Source organism: Buceros rhinoceros, unplaced genomic scaffold (genome assembly GCF_000710305.1).
Source record: "Buceros rhinoceros silvestris isolate BGI_N320 unplaced genomic scaffold, ASM71030v1 scaffold37377, whole genome shotgun sequence".
In the NCBI taxonomy this organism is placed as follows: domain Eukaryota; kingdom Metazoa; phylum Chordata; class Aves; order Bucerotiformes; family Bucerotidae; genus Buceros; species Buceros rhinoceros.
In genome coordinates, this window is record NW_010423452.1 from 1 (window position 1) to 17070 (window position 17070).

The following is a 17070-nucleotide window of genomic DNA, read 5'->3' on the forward strand; positions in this document are numbered from 1 at the left end:
TTCTTATTGTGGCTTTTCTGGTCAACTCATCCCTGAGGAGGTTAAAGCCCGGGTGAACACCACTGTCCAGACCCGGCATTTTCTGTGGGGTTGCCAGCAGAGGGCTTTTTTCTCCTTTAGCAGATGATCTGTGCCTAGTTTTATTTTTAGATACAACTTTGATAAGAATTCAAAGTAAATTTACAAGAATTCAAATTATATCTCTTGAAAATAAACCAGCTTATATTCTGTAACTCCAAGCATTGTTCAAAACTGCTTAAATTGCAGAAGAACTTAGAGACCTTTGAGCCCTTCAGGGTCGGTCGGACACTGAACGTACCAGGACCGGGTGTAGACAGTTGTCAGTGATGTCAAAGCTAATCTTTAAGGAGACAGCTTCAAAAATTACCATGGTAAATCTGCGTCATATCCTGCAACTAACTTAGACTCCATTCAGGAGGAAAAAAAATAATTAAGTGGGATTTCTGACCCAGAGCCTCAGGTTTGGCTCGAGATTAGAAAAGAATAAACTGACGAGGCAGAAATAGGTTTGTAGGAAGGGGACGTCAGATGTCTGGTTGCTGCAGAATTCGACCCAGTGAACCTGCACTCAGCAGGGTGACGGGGCTGCCAGCTGCCGCTGGGTATGCTCTGTGTTCTGGGTCTCTCTGAAACCCCCGTTAAGTTTGTTCTGTCAGGTTCACTGGAAGGACATGACTCTTGTTGATACGTGCAGTAACAGGATTTTTTTACCCTGCTGCTGCTGCAGAAAATGGAAATAAAAGAGCAAATGAAAAATCAGAGAATATTGTGTATCAGGAGTTCCTACTGGTACTCCTACAGCTCAGGTACTGTCCTGGCTCTTACAGAACTGATACGAATAGATTTGGTGGAAAATGGATAGTGAGTCCACAACCATGAGAGGTCTGGAGGGCTTGCTGTCTGCATTATTATCAGTGTTCAGAAGAGTTAAAGACTATTACAGCTGCTGCTGCAAGTGGAGTGGAAGCATGAGTCTTGTATGTTGGCATCCAGTTTCCCTGTGGAGCTTGTGGAGTCCAGATCTCATGGCAGTTAGTAGCTCTACCAGTGAAGGTCCAGTCTGAGCCAGTTTGTCAGCTGCTGCAGTCCCGTTGTAGGGCTATGGCTGAAAAATCAAACCTACTAATTTACAGAAAACTTCCTCCTGTGGAGGTGACGCCAATTAACTTCAAATGTGTTCATCTAAAAAACCATATTGGGCCTGTTACAGAGCCAATATGAGTGACATTCCTTTAACACCATTAGAAGAATTATTTTAAACTAGACTGCCTTGAAAATAATAAAATAAACAGTTGCGTGCAGTGAAGTGATGGTAAAGAGTTAAGAGGTGTGCAGATTGGCTCTTGATTAACCAGCACTACTGTGTGGTTTTTTGGATAGGGAAAAGATAGAGACGTTATTAAAAACATGATGCTTTTCCAGACAGGATGTTACAGTCACATTGAAAACCCACATATACTGTAGTTCTTTCATTACAGATTTAATCACTCCTAATACTTAATCCCTTGTTCTCCTCTGCCCTTGAACCCTTCAGCAGTGCATTAACCAAGACAAGGTTAGACTTCCAGCCCTTAGACAAGCACCCACTCTGCCAAGAGGTTTTCAGGTACCCCTGCGGTACTCATTAAGACTCAGGTCAAACGCAGAGAACTCCCGGTTTGAAGGTGCCCTGTGGTCGCAACCATTAGATTTGTCTGGTAAGTTTAATTCACACTCAGCGTATGGCAGAAACCATTAACACACATCAGTTCACTAAAGCAACTTCCATGGTAAATGCCTCTCGGTTTGAAACTTAGGAATCGACTTCTGTTACCCAGATTTCAAAAGGATTCTGCTTCAAAAGGTTTTTTACTGCTGCCTTTTATTTGCAAAACATGATCTGCTGTTTGCTCTCCTGCTACCTAGCAGTACCTAGACCTAGTCGTGGGCGTGAGCTGTGCACTTCTTCCACGTTAGGGTGCTGTTGAAATGAGACGTCACATTTATTTTGATTGGTGATATCGTATTAGCAAGTATCGGTAACGTCTCTCAGCTGCTTTGTGTAGGGGGTCCTACACAGAGCCATGATGGTTTGTTCCAGTTACTGCTGGTGTTTATCACCATTCCAGTCATACTCATGTGTAACTGTGGAAAGCAATATTGCATGCTTGACTTGTGTTCTGTTTCCTCTCTAGTTAGTAGTGATTGTTTAGAGCGTTGTTATTTAAGCTGTAACAGAAGTCGTTTCTCCTGTTCAGTTTTTTTAGCATTCAGAACCCATGGAGCCGGTGAGTCTCCGGGGTTACTGTCTCAGCTGTATCGTACAAACGTGTGGAAAGTCTTGAGACTGCCTGTTCTGTTAAGGCAGAAAAGAACAAAAAGAGGAGGTTGGGACGAGGCGCGGGAGGGACTCAGGTTTTCTGTCAGTTCCGTGAGAAATTCCAGGCTTTGTTATCACTTGACACAACAGTACCACAACAGCTGGAAACTGGTTAGCAGTAGGGAGGTGACTGTGTGATGGCACATGTCTAGTCCCCATGTACAAAGTGAAAATCCTGCCAATTAACATAAGAGCAGGAATAAAGGGACCGCTGTTGAAAAGCTGAGATAACCACAGTGTCATCAGCCCTGGATTCACGGGCCTGTCACAGTGATGGACACAAACAAGAGAAGCCCTGGGGTAAGCGAATCTGTGGCTGCCTTCTGCGCTACCTGCTTTTACTTTTCCTGCCTGGTGTCTGAAATGGTGAGTTCAGCACCTCTGTCCCCTGGTGCCGCCTCTTCTCTGGGTCTGTGCTGGAGTACCACATGACACCTTGAGAGCAGACTATCCCCTTAAATGATGTTAGTGCGTTCTGAGGGACAAAGCAGAGCTTGGGGGTTGTTGTTTTTTTAATTGGAGTTAGTGTTTGTTCCTGTGGCCCACAGGGGATTCCACAGCTTTGGAATCACAGGAAGATACACGGTCCTCTTAATTACAGGCGTGCCGTTTGTATTGCTGTAGCTAGAGGTCTGCCAGCGTTTCCATTGCAAACTCCGGTTCAGTGGCTTTTAGTTCCATCACAAAAACGTGGTGCTGCCCTTACGAATCTGGAGTCAGGCAGTGATTTGTTCCCCCTTCTCCCCACAAAAAATTGAAAAAAAAAAGTGCCTGGTTTTAAACTATGAAAGCAATAAAGAAGTGGCTAGATGTTGACTAGACAGGACTTTGCATTCCTACAGTCCAGCAAGAACTTTATTTTTAAATGGCTGTAGAGGTGACTTCTGCTGTATATTGCTTTTGCAAGTGCTGTTGGTTATGTTGAAACGAATCCATTTGTTTCATGCTGATGTGTCTTAAATGACTGGTTGAAGTGGTTGCTAAGCAAATGTTAAATAAAAGAGTTTGAAAGTTTTCATAATGATCGATTCCAACAGCAACAATTGAAGCACCCAGAATTTCTGCAGAACACAAGTTACCTCTACCCACCCAGCCGTGGGGCAGCTGCAGTTACGCACGCAATGTAAAGCCCTATGAGATGGTTTCCAGAACGGTCTGCTTGCCCGTGGTGGTAATCTTCCGTTTCAGATCTCCAGAGTGCCCTGGCAGAGGATGCATACGTGACACCTTTGCTTAACTACTGGCATAAATGAACCGAGATTGCAGTAAATTTTTCATAACTGCAAGTCTTTAAATCAAATGTGGTTTTCTCCTGAAGAGACAGACTAGCCCTATTCTTGGGGTTGGTGCAGAAGTCCATCAAAAACCTCCATGGCCTGTGGCATAGCTGACAACTGTAGGACCCTGCAGTTTCGTCAGACTTTGAAAAATCCGGTGTATTAACAGAGTAGATCCAAAGATTCTTCCTTTCTCTTCTGATCGGGCAGAGCAGAAACTGAGATTCTGTCTCAAACCAAGCAACTCGGTACCGTTCACTCAGATGTCCTTTATGTGTTCTAAAAAAAAGTCAGAACAAAACTGTTGCATCGGTATGTGCTTTAGGAAGGTCAGGCAAGTCCTTTAAAAAAAAAAAAGAAAAGGAAGAGATTCCTGCATGGTCCTGGGAATCTGGTGCTAAGTAGCGCAGAATATGAACCTTGGTGCCATGAATGTCCCCTTGGTCTCATGCAGAGCTGCCTTTCAGTTCCAGCGGTTTTGAAGCAAGCAACTTTAGATCGTATTGAAAATAACTGTTTAAAATCCAGGAAAAGTGTGTGTGGATTCTAATGAGCTTCATAACCTGCAGATAGGTTTGGATGTTACCAAAAAGCGAGTGACCTTCCTGTGGTTTACCTCTTGATCTTAATGTCAGTATTTACGATCCCGTGAGATTTCCCATGTGCATATCTGTCCATGTCTGTGTGTTCCTGTGCAGTGTTGTGCAAAGCACAGTGAGTTCTGTTTAACCTCCTGACAATCCTTTGCAAGGATTTGGAAAATAAACTTCTCATAAAATCTTGAGGAATTCCTAGTTTGTTTTGTAAAGCATCGGCTTTGCCTTTGATTGTATTTACTGTGTTAAATTTGGTACTAAAGGAAGGTTTCAGAGCCTGTAACACCTCCTGTACTGCTGCCTCCCGGGTTAATGATGCATTGAGGGGGTTCAGTGATTTCATAATCCTGCTCTACCAAGTGTCTGTGTTTATGCTTGGTTGATAGAGGCTCAATACACGTACATTTGTGGTGGAAGAAAAAGACAAAGTGTCAGCTGTACCCGTGACTGGGAGCCCCAAAACTTCTTCAAATGAATGATGGAAGTAAACCGGGTTTCTCACGGAACTTTCTGAGAGACAGAACCATTATCATTCGATAGAATAAAGCGTATTCACATGCCTTTGTATATTTGGTTTCCAAATCAATGGCTGAATTGTCACTTGCATGCTCTGCAGAAGCTGGAGCCTTCCCTAGAGAACCTGGAGAGTCTGTAACAGAAGCTGGGATCTGCCTTTGAAGAAGGGGGTTTTGGTGACATAGACAACATTGCTTTCCTAAGTGGTCACAGAAAGAATTTACAGCCTGAGTAACAGAAATCAAGGGGGAAAGGTGATTAATTTGACATCATTAATGATTATAACCTTGGAGAGTGTGCGTTTATGGGTCGGAAAACATAGCGGCAAAACGTAAAATAGGAAATAGCAGAAACTCAGTTTAGAAAGTGAAGTCAAAAGAAAGACAAACCAGACAGTTAGGGCAGAAGTACACCAGCTGTATGTGTTGGGAATAAGAGCACTCAGAAACTACACGCTGGAGTTCATCAGGCCACGAGTTCCTACATGGATGAGCAGCAGTTCGCATAACCCCAGGGCAGAGCCAGCTTGTGCTGCGTTATGGTCATGCTGAAGTAATTTTTGTAACAGTTGTCGTCATTTTCGGAAGCTTAATCCCATAACTGACGGTGGCTCTCTCTAATACCTCTCTTCTGTTTCCCCCTTAGCTAACAATGCCAACTTTTCCTGTTGTGGTGAAGATCGGACATGCTCACTCAGGCATGGGAAAGGTGCAGATGCTACTTACTGCATGCTGGGAGCCGGGGTGCTTGTCTGGAATATTGTGCATGTTCTTTCATTTCCTGGAGAATTTAACTTTTCACTGTCCAGATGCTGTCTCAGACCTCTACCCTTGCAAATCTCTGCTTGTGTATTGTTCAAGAAAGCACCTCTCTTTGGAAAGTACTCAAACACAGAGTGTGTTTTCACATCGGTGCCTCTGAGTTTGCGCCGTGTCCTAGAGAGGCTGTTCTTTGGAACGTGCTGAGGTGCTTTCTCGAAGCAGAACCTTATTTATTAATGTAGTTGACTGCAATGAAACTGTGTAAGAGCCAAGGTCTGTTTGCACTATCCAGCTTTTTGACCTGGGAATGTAGGAAGGTTTTGCCTTGGTTCTTTATTAGTTTCAGCTTGATACTGAACCTCTGTTCGTTTCCTATCTTGCTGTGTTCTCCGATTGTTTCATACCACGATGTAACTGCTGCTTTCTTTCTCCAAAGTAATTGCATTTCAGTGGTGAGTACAGTTGTTTTGATATCGCTTATCTCACAATGATGCTTCAATGGGATACAATTTAAATCCCAGTTTCACTGGTAGCGGTGAAAATTTCTAGTCATTACAGATTAACCACTTCCTCTCACTGAAAACACGTCAGTGCTTTAAGTGGTTTAGATTTTAAAACAAAGAGCAGAGAGTAGTTACATTTATCATCTCGAACCTCCAAAAACTCCATGAACATCATACCTGCCACTAGCAGCAGAAACAGAAAAGCGATCTAACTGTATTTATTCAGCAATTGTGTAAGTCGTGCTCTGTCGTGTGCTTCTGCCTGTGCCTGTTTTGCTTTATTTCATACTGACGAAGTCAGTGGCAATGCAGCAGCCGTTTTAATTGGGAGCAGCATCAACCATTAATTACTTAACCTGCAGTTTCTGAGGATTGCAGATGTGAAGTGTTAGAATGTTTATACTCTACTTTCACTATTCACCTCTCATTTCCAAAGGGAAATAATGCACAGAAATGTTCAGCATATCAGATGTCTAGAAATAAATCTAGATTTTTTTTTAGCTATAAAAGATTTTAAACCCTTACAAGATAAAACACCAGTCTTTTGTGGTGAAATGCTTAATCAGAAACCAAATAACGGTGCAGTCCTCCCCAAAGGCACTGCTAGAAGTAGTGTTTCCACTGGTCATAACTGGTCACATATGCTGTGGAGTTTTCAGAAACTAAGTGGAAACCAGGCGTTGTGTCTGGTTTTGTGGCTCTCAGACAGCAAATTATTCTGTATTGTTCTCTGTCGGAGAGTTGAGAGCAAATACCTATGACTTTGAGCTTCACCAGACTGTTTAATACCCAAGTCCCATCTCCCAGCGGTGGCACTCCAGCCCACGAGTTCCCTTGGAGGTACCAGCAGACACTGGAAGCAGATAAGGTGCTGGGCTTGCAAAGAGTTGCCAGCTCTCCTAATATTAGATAACGTGAGACATACTAATCCCTGCCTCCTTTCCTCACTGTTCTAAAATGTACTTTGGGTCCGTGTGTTGGAGTTGCAGTGCTCCTCTCCCATTTTCCACTAGTGATAAGACTCCTCTTCTGAATCAGTTTTTCTCCCCACTTGAGCCAGCTTCCTTTAAGTCAACCGTAGAGATGTGCCCAAAAGTAATGCCCCTGCTCTCCATCTGTCCTCCAAAGTTTCCTTCTCCCTCTCCCCCTAAATCAATATTCCCCACTTTTCCACCTCCCTCTTATTTGAAGATGTTGATGAGTTTAGTACCACTCACCATCTGAACACAGTGTTTCACAGCTAGCAAATCCTGGAAAGCCCCATTCCATGCAGAGAAGTGGGAAAAATGAGAAAAACTGGTTCCACTGTCTTGAGCCATCCCTCTGTGCTCTGTGAGAATGTGCCCTCATCATGAGATCATGACCCTTCATCTCCTCCCTCCTGGGAGGTACATGGTGTGCTGGTGCATGGTGGGCTCCGTATATGTTCAGATACATGAGCAAGTTCCCAAATCGGCTAGAATTCTGTATAAATCAGTGTTGCATTGTATCACACCTTGAAAAATCCTGAAGGTTGTAGATCTAAAATTAACGATCACCACTTAAAAAAAAAAAGAAATTCTGCTGTCTGCAAAATGCTTTCTACAGCTGAACAGGTAATATTTTGCCTAGAAAAATACTTTAATGCAGGAATGTTACAGAGCATAGAAATCTGATAAAATATCCAATACTTTTAAACTGATGCTGTCAAAAAACATACTTCTCATGAATGCCATTTGCAACTGAATTCTGCATTTGATTCCTAATTACTCTTTTTTCTTTTGTATATTCTGTTTACTTGTGGTATGATGACTACAGATCAAGGTAGACAACCACTACGATTTTCAGGACATAGCCAGCGTGGTAGCACTTACTCAGACCTACGCCACTACTGAACCCTTCATAGACTCCAAATATGACATCAGGATCCAAAAGATAGGCAGTAACTACAAAGCATACATGTGAGCCAAAACCTTATATTCTTTCATCCTTTTGTTTCAAAATTGATAAGCACCAATAAGGTTAAGATTGTTGGATGAGCCTCTGAGCTGATGTGGTGACACCATAGTCGTACTCTCTGGAAAGACAGTATTTTAGACTTCCTGGATTTATCAAGACTTACTTTTAAGTTGATTGTGACTGGGAGGAGGAGAATAAGACAACAGGTGAGCCTGCCAGACTGGTTTTCTTGCTAACCTTTGATTATTTTTTCATTTAAAGAAAGGAGCAATTGGAAGAGGCGCTGTTTTTATAGAGGACTTGTTACATCACATTTCGTTGTATCTTTTCACCAACGTAGGGTCAAATTTTCTTGTCCCTCTAGAGATAGTTAGATGGCATTTGTTCACCCAAACCTTCATCGTAACACTCCAGTGGAACAAAGTACTCTCCTTTTACCATAAGACATGTAAGAAAAATTCCAATCTTGCAGTGGCCTTCATGTATATGGGTGAAAAAATCTCTTCTGTTTTTTAGATTCCAGGTGTTCCTTTAAAGATCACGACAATAGGGGAGGCTAAAAGGGTGTTACAGTTTCACAAACAACATTAAGCTAGAGCAGCAGAATGGGTGATCTTGTAGTAGTTAAGCTATGGTAACAGTGTTTATGCATATTTTTAGTCTATTTCAGTTATCTAGCAATGTAATCTGGCATAACACTCATTTCATTCATGTTTTTAAGACAAGTTAGATCATCTCATGCCTTTGTTCCCCCATGCTTACAGTTCTGAGGCAGGAAAATAAAACAAACATGGATAAAAATACACATACGCTTTCACATATGCACATCCACATCCACATGCAAAGACGTTTCTCTAGGAACTCCTGTAACACCAGAGGGGTCAGAGATTTCTTGCATCTTGACATTTGTACAGTGCAGTCAAGTTCTTTACTGGTAAAAACAATTGGAGTCCAAACAAACCAAAAATACTACAAGAAGCAAAAGTTGGAGCTGCATTAAAGAAAATGTGTAAAATATTTTATAATATTGAAGACCGAGTTAGCATTAAGTGTCAAGTGACTTAGGAACAGCCAGGAAGCTGTATGGGAAAGCAGAACCTTTTGCCCAGGGTGGGGGGAAGGGGCAAAGTACATCTCAGTGGGTTGGTGCTGGAAGGCCACATACTCTTGACATCTCCCCTAAGACATTACTGTCACAAGATCGAAACTGCATGAGTAACGGCGGGTCTCTCCTGACATGTGAATTGAAGGGGTCTTTGAGAAAGAACATCAAGGACGAGACCTTTCAAGAACAGCTCAGTAGTCCATCTGCCTCACTGTGCATCTGAGGGGCGTCAAGGAAACACAAACCAGAACTGGGTGGAAATAGTGTTCTCAGAGGTCAGATCTGTCCAGCAGTATGGATACTCAGTCTTCTGCTTTGTTTTGAACCCAAAACTATCTCAGTGTTTTGGAAATTCGAGTTGTACGCAGTGACCAAAGCAGAGCACTCATAGCTTGTGAGGATTGAGAGGTTTCTGGAGTCGGTGTTTTTAGTGATGCTGGACAGAAACTGTAACTCAGGCTCCCTACAGAATTCCAGGTGTCTTGGCCCTTACCCCACCTCTCCCTACAGGCAATAAGAATCATAAACAAATGCTTCTCAGTGATCCAGCTTTTGGCCCCTGGCATCTCCAGGAAAGTTAATTCCCATTCTGCTTGTTTGGCTTACGTTGGCGTTCCAGACTGTTGGCTTTTCCTGGCTTTCGCCCCATGTCTAGAGACATCCGTCCTACTTTTCTTTCTTGTTGGTGCTTTGACAGGAAGATTTCTCGTGTTGCGCTACCCATCTCTCCCCTCCTCTGTTGTCTATATAAACGGTTGATTTGTCTCTGACTTTCAGCTCTCGAGTGGCTAAGTCTTAGGAATAAGCCCCAGCTCTTAATGGTTGTGACACACCGCCAGGTGCTGGCAGTCAGATGCAGTATTAGTAACTTGATGGTTCGTTCCCTGTGGTAGAAATTGGAACACCACATGTCATAGGAGAGGTCCCTACATTTTTTTCTTTGACTTGAAATTTAAATGCTGTTCAGTGACTAGAATAATTTTGGAAGAGTCACCCATGGTAAATTTATCATTTTCAAACATAAATGTTTCTTCTTTGCAGAAGAAGCAATTGGCCTAAGGGACAGCAAAAATATGTTAAAATGACAGCCTGTTCCTCCTACCTGTTATTTATTTTTAAGTTTCTAGTCAGAAACTAGGGGTTCATCCAAATGCTAAAAGCCCAGCAATCATGTTTTCTCTAGATTCTTTCATACAGTTAAATCACACCCAAAAAAATGAAATACTGATCCATTCATCCTTCTTCAACAAGACCGAGTGCCGGGTCCTGCACTTGGGACACAACAGCCCCCTGCAGCGTTACAGGCCTGGGGAGGAGTGGCTGGAAACTGCCCAGTGGAGAAGGACCTGGGGTTGCTGGTGAACAGCTGATTGGACATGAGCCAGCAGTGTGCCCAGGTGGCCAAGAAGGCCAACAGCATCCTGGCTTGTACCAGCAGTAGTGAGGCCGGCAGGACCAGGGCAGGGATCATCCCCTGTACTGGGCACTGGTGAGGCCGCACCTTGAGCACTGTGTCCAGTTCTGGCCCCTCACTGCAGGAAGGACACTGAGGGGCTGGAACGTGTCCGGAGACACAGAGAAGGGCAACAGAGCTGGTGCAGGATCTGGAGCACAAGTGCACTGAGAAGCGGCTGAGGGACCTGGAGAAAAGGAGGCTCAGGGGAGACCTGGCTCTCGACCACTCCCTGACAGGAGGTTGGAGCAAGGTGGGGATTAGTCTCTGCTCCCCAGGAACAAGCGACAGGATGAGAGAAAAAGGCCTCAAGTTGTCCCAGGGCAGGTTGAGGTTGTCCCTGAGGAGCCATTTCTGTCCCGTTGGGGTTGTGCAGGCCTGTCTCAGGCTGCCCAGGGTGGTGGTGGAGTCCCCATCCCTGGAGGGGTGTCCCAGCCGTGTGGAGGCATTGCTGAGGGACAGGGGTCAGTGGGGACCTGGGTTAATGGTTGGACTTGATGATCTTAAAGGTCTTTTCCAACCAAAATGATTCTGTGATTGTTACAAAGAGTCATGAAATGGAGATTTACCAAATGTCGGAATCATTCTTCGTATGCGTACATATGCATTATGTCAGTAGAATACTGTTTTACAGCTGGTTCTCAGGAGCAGAGTACTTAAAGAACCACCACAAAAAATACCAGCTGAACATTTGTTTTTGCAGTTTAAAGAGAGTTATTAAGGGCTTCGGTTTTGTAATTCTGTGGGAAATTGTGGTTTAAGTGGATCCATGACTCACAAAACACTGGTGCTTATCATCTGTCAGTAGAGATTATAGCCAAAAGGCAACGTTGGGTCCCTCTAGATACCACAACTCCTCAAAACGCTTTGTGACACATACTTAACTGCGCTTGGTACATTACAGAATTCATCTGACTTCAAGGAAATGGAGTTAAAAGGGCCACACAATGAACAGAAACAGAAATACAGAAACACTACCTCTAAGTCTCCTCTCCAGAAGCAAGACTCTGAATCCATAACTTAATGTGCCTTGATCAAAAAGTCAGTAAAAGGGCACAGCAGCCAAAGAAGGACAGTGCTGTAGGATCAAACCGCTGAGCAGTTTTATCAGTTTGATCTTTCTACACAAGAACTGCAGGCAGACATTTCTGGGTGTTTTTCTGACGAGTGCCTGTCCCAGCAGTTTCGATTGCATACGTTAAATGGTACTAAATAAAGCAGAAAGGTGTTGGGAAAGGGGAAGCTCGAGTTACTATGAGTTCTTTATAATAATCATAACTCATTTCCCCACAATTTTAAAACATTTCTTCCTTCTTTGCAAAGAGCAAAGCAAGTGCAAACGTGTTAATCCTAAGTGTAGACCACTCAAAGCGGTAGGAGTTGTCTTCTGTATCACTCAGGTTTTAGTACCAGAGGAGGAAACGACGATGTGGAAGCCCCTTAGCAATTACCAGAACAGAAGTGAAGAAGGTTGGGAAGCCTACGCATCTCAGTAGAGGAAATCGTAGATGAATTACAGAAACCGCATCGGAGGTTTGAAGTGCCAGATGGGCTGGGCGGGGACTGTTGCATCCCTTACCCATGATCTAACGGAACCCCTGTTGTTCTGGAGTTCTGTGTGCCAGACCTAGCACCGATGGCTCCAGCCCACAAGCGATTGAGATTACCCTGCTAGGTCTGTGTCCGTAGAATTCCTCTCAGTCCTCAGCTGGTCCCTCCAGCACCGTTCCAGCCAGCCAGGCATCCAGTCGTGAGCCTTCTTCAGGTTCAACAGGGGACCTTCCACCTTGTGGAGAGAAAGCATGGCTTAAAGCAAGCTGTCTTTTTTCTTTAGTCAGTAGTGCTGAGATGACATCAGTGCAGCTGAGGATCTTAACTAAATACCTGCTGAAAGTCTCCAGGACATTTTACTTTTCTGATTTGGTCCCGTCATGCTTCAAAAAAGACACCGTTGTTAGGACATGCTAATGAATGCCTTTGAGAAGTCTGCAGTAGAGTTGAGTTGTGATTGTGAGGAGGGCTACCTCTCCAAAGCAGAACAAGTATGTAGGATAGTAATGAATTTAAATTGTTTAATTTGTGAGTGGACATGAGAGTATAAATACCACTTGAAAAAATGAATCAGGAATCACAAAGCAGCCTTGGTACTGGGCAGAGTTCCCTCATACCCTGCACTCAACATGCACGTTTCCCTTTCACTAGTTTCTCCCACATCAACAAAGAACATGGCATCTTAGAAGTCATTTATGCTTTAAAATTCAGCTGACTCTATGAGACTCCCATAGAAAAGTCAACATTTCCCCACAATTGCTATTGACCCACGTATTTAGGTTAATAGAAAAATGGAGAGAAACTCTAGCTGCTGCCTAACATATTTCTAATACGTTACAGATGTTTCTATTATTTTACTAACTGGAAACACTTCACAGTTTGTATCCTTAGCCTGTTCCCAGTACGGCATTTAGGTCTCGGGAAACAGTCATTTTCTCAGCCCTGGGAGCAGTCCTAAGGTCTGAGGAGAGCAAAATAAAATTTCATCTGAATTCTTTTTTTTTTTCTTAGAGATTAAATAAAAGGGGGTGTACTCCAGCCCTGACATAAACCGCTGGGATTATGCTAGAGTACACTAGCAAGAGTGAAAATAGAGGAGAAACCAAACGCCAGCTCTAAAAGAGATCACGTTGGAGATGTTAAAAACATAGATACCTTGATTTTCAAGTACTGGGACCCAACCCTGCAGTAGTGTGGATTTGAAAGGAGAAGCTGAAGCTTCAGGTTCTTGACATGTGCAGTAATAGTATGTTCAGGCTGCTCAGCTTATTGCCGACACTTTCCCTTAACCGTAGTAGTTTGTTTTTTAAAAAAGCCTGAAGTGAATGAATGGGGAACAGAAGTTTCGCAGTGTGGTCATACTTAGTAACACGCCTGCAGTGGAGGGAGTATCACTGACGATGGCGGTAGTTAGAGTTCTTCATGGTTTAGATGTTCTGTTAGAAGCTGCCAGATGTCAACAAGGGGTAAATACTGCTCTAATTTTCATGTGAGAATCAGAGTAACTGAAGAGATAGTGAAAATACAAAACCACTAGCTGTCTTTGTAATGTTTTCCCCCTTTCAGGAGAACTTCCATATCCGGAAACTGGAAGACAAACACGGGCTCTGCCATGTTGGAACAAATTGCTATGTCAGATAAGTAAGTTAAGTCTCATGTGAAAGGTAATTTTAAAAAATTAATGGGATTTTATTTTAAAAGATTTTTTTTAAAATCACATTGTTGTTATGCAAATCACAGCAAATGCATGTCTGCCATTTGTGTCGGGAAAAAATCTTTGAATTAGATGAAAGAACACGAGCCCAGAGTTTTGTATGACTTATCTCAAGAGTTAAAGGCTACCCAACTAGCCGTAGCTGCTTACCTGCCCCCTTTGGGGTCCTACGTCTGTATCTGCACCTTGAAGACTACTGGAATTCCCGTCAGAAAATTCCATTTTTCAGATTCAACCTGTCAGTAATTTCCTCTAGTTCGTTTGCCCTCTTCTTCCTAACAGTCTTACCCCATGCCACAGTGTGGTAAAATTTCCTCCTTCCATGTCATCTGTTACAACCAAGCAATCTGGTCTTTACTTTGCCTGTTTAAATCGTACTTTTCTTTTCTACTTTCTGTCCTGCTAAATGGCGTATTTTTCATGTTGTAAATATCCACTGAACTGCACTGTGAGGCTTTTTACCCAGATGCTGGGATATACTGAAGCTTATTTCCCTCCTGTCATCATTCCAGCTCTGCACTTTAGTTCACAGTGCTTTTCTTTTCCTCTCCCATCCTCGTGCTGGGTGCTTTCTGCACTCCAGCCACCAGCACTCTCCTCGCAGTGCCCTGTCAAAGCTCAGGTCCTCTCTTGACAGAACTCTTCTCTCAATCCTGCTCCTTTGCTCCAAGCTCCTCCACAACACAGAGACCTCTTCTCCCTGCAGGCTCGATCTGGGAGGCTTTTTGACACCTGTGAGTTTTCTTTAGTTCTGTTTCTCCAGAGGCTGCTATCAGTGGAAGCTGAACAAAGTCTGTACAATAAAAGTATCATTTAAAAGGTGTTTTAAAGTTCAACAGTAGTCTTTTTCTGGTGGGTTTTTTTGTGTGCATGTGTTTTTTTTTTAAAGTCTGGAACCTACAGCTTGGTCCCTCTTGCAAGCTGAGGGAGACACAGGAACTGAGCCATCGCCTGTCCTGAGAAAGGTGAAAACAAGTAAGACGGGAATTACAACTCCCTACTGTCCAACCCCTGTCTAGACTGTGTCCTCTCTGATCTCCCCTCTGGGGATGGAGTGGAGCCACAGTATTTTCTCTTTCTCGTTCCCCTCCCACCTTCCTTTAGAGAGTGAGGTTATGCCTTCACTCAGAGGGAAGAGGAGGAGTGCGCTTCAGCATGAGTAATTACAGTCATGAGCTGTTCCTCTGCACAAACACAGGCGCTTCAGTGTTGCCCTAAGGAAAACTAAACACTATCAAGGATGGGTAATGAGGATGAAGCACCGGCCTTGCCTGGCTCCCTCCCTGCTCTGCACACTTGGCTGCTGCTTCCAGTTCTGACTGTAAGAGAGTTAGAGCACAATAGCTATTTTCCTGTTAAAAACCCACTGGCCCACAGAACAAAATTTGTGTTGTGCTGCTGAAGTTAAAAGCGTAGAAAAGATGGATGATTTCACGTAACAGAAAGGGGTGCGTACCAAGTAGCCCCCCTTTGAGTTTGACTGCCCACTGACCTGCACGAAGCAGAGCAAGGAAGAGAAGGGGAAACGGAAGTTTTCTGAAGAGGTGAAGGAGTTTAGCGGCGTACCAAAGCCACCGAATGTGATGCATGTGCATTTCCTGTGTAGAACAGCTCATCAGGGAGGGAGTTTTGAAAACGGAGTGCACGTCATTGACTGAATGCAAATCTTTGCCTAGAAGAAGAGGAAGAAAAAGAAGACTGTCACCATAGGGGACAGTGACAAGGCAGAGCCCGAGCACGTGGTAGTGCTGCACGTGCTCATTGACCCCTCTGTGTCAGAGAGGCACCGCTCCCCAGGTGGGAGCAGGAGAACGGAGCCCTGTGCTCACTGCGCACACCTCGTCTGGCGCGGCAGGTATTGCGTGTCGGACGCCTGAGGAGCAACGCTTCAGTATCTGGCAGTTCTAAGGCTGCTGCACACTCTGTTGGCTCTGGGGAAACGAGAGCTGTGACCTCCTGTCAAACCTACTGTGCAGAGCTTGGGTCTAAAACGCTGAAGGCTCATCCATCCAAGGCCTCTCTTTCCAAATGTAACTGTATTTTTCCAGCTCTGTGTTTCTTGGCAGAAGATAGACTATTAAAAATACTTCCATGGATCTGATTGATGTTTCTATATTTTAAAGAAAATGTCTTCATTTTTCTTCATATAAAGTCCAGATATACTGTTAAAGATGAGTTTGCTGTCCTCATGACAGTCCTTTCCAAGATATATTTTTTACAACAACAACAAAAAGTTATTTATAAGCAAGCGTATGCAAGCAGTCCAGTCAGTCAGTGCTTCTACAGATGTTGAGATTGTCAGGCATCCAAAAAACCTCTCATTTTGGACAAAAAACATGTTTCTCACAGGAAAAAAAAAGAATTATTTTCTTTGCTGAAATATTACCATCAGGATTTTTTCAAACAGTTGTATCAAGTTCTTTGTATTCTGCTTGAAAGAAAAGCTTTTCCACTGGAACAAACAACGTAAGAAAATAGAAAGAATGTGACCTAAGAAGTTTTTCTGGAAAGGATGCTATTGCTGAAGATATTTATACATGAATAAGACTCTCAGCCCAGCAATGAGTTAGTTTCCTTTGATCCCACAGAGAAGTCAACTGCTATGTTTATTACATCAGATTTTTTTCAACGGAGAAGACTGTGATGTAGCCAGTCTACTATCACGGCTCCAAGGCTGACTTGGGAGAGAGCAGGAGAGGGTCTGTAAAAGGACAACGTGAATTATAAATGGCTGCTTTAAAACTGTGGCGTTTTAAGCCAAAGATGTCCTTGTGCGGTATCGGTATAAGTTTTGAGATCGTGTCATCCCTTCCTGGTGCCCAGGCACAGCTATGCTATTAGTTCGTGAGACTGCTCCCCTCTAGTTTGTGTCTTACGAGTCAGTCCTTGCCGCTGAGCAGACACACACTGCTTACCTTACCTCAGAACACTCACGGCAGAGTGTCCTGTGGCATCTCTAACAGTTCTGTACTTGATCCCAGGAAGTGCCTCGCTCTTCCAGTAAGTCCCATTTTGTTCCCTTGTTGCTCAGATAATCTCTCTAATCATAGGATGGATAAAGCTCATCGTGCAAGAAAAGTAAATCGTATCTCTGTGTGTATAATGGGTTGACTGCCCGTTCCTCAGGCCGTGTTTCTTACCATGAGGTTAGACATGAAATGGAGGACTTCTTAGCTTCAGGCCTGTATGAAACAGTAGAATTTCTTAGGAGCTGTGGACTTGCCCAGAATTCGTTAAATTTCAGCTGAATCACGCTGTAGCTGTTTATAACCCTAC

General features: G+C 43.6%; 1 protein-coding gene across 1 annotated transcript in view; it reads left to right on the forward strand.

The window, feature by feature from the left end:
* Nucleotides 1–5414: 5414 nt before the first annotated feature.
* LOC104497205 (synapsin-2-like) overlaps nt 5415–17070 on the forward strand; it is a gene marked incomplete at its 5' end in the record, with an annotated part of 46934 nt that continues 35278 nt past the window's right edge. Inside the window, 3 exons of the mRNA XM_010140425.1 lie at nt 5415–5477; nt 7831–7973; nt 13647–13721. Coding sequence (XP_010138727.1) covers nt 5415–5477; nt 7831–7973; nt 13647–13721 — 281 coding nt within the window. The remainder of the gene's footprint in view (nt 5478–7830; nt 7974–13646; nt 13722–17070) is intronic.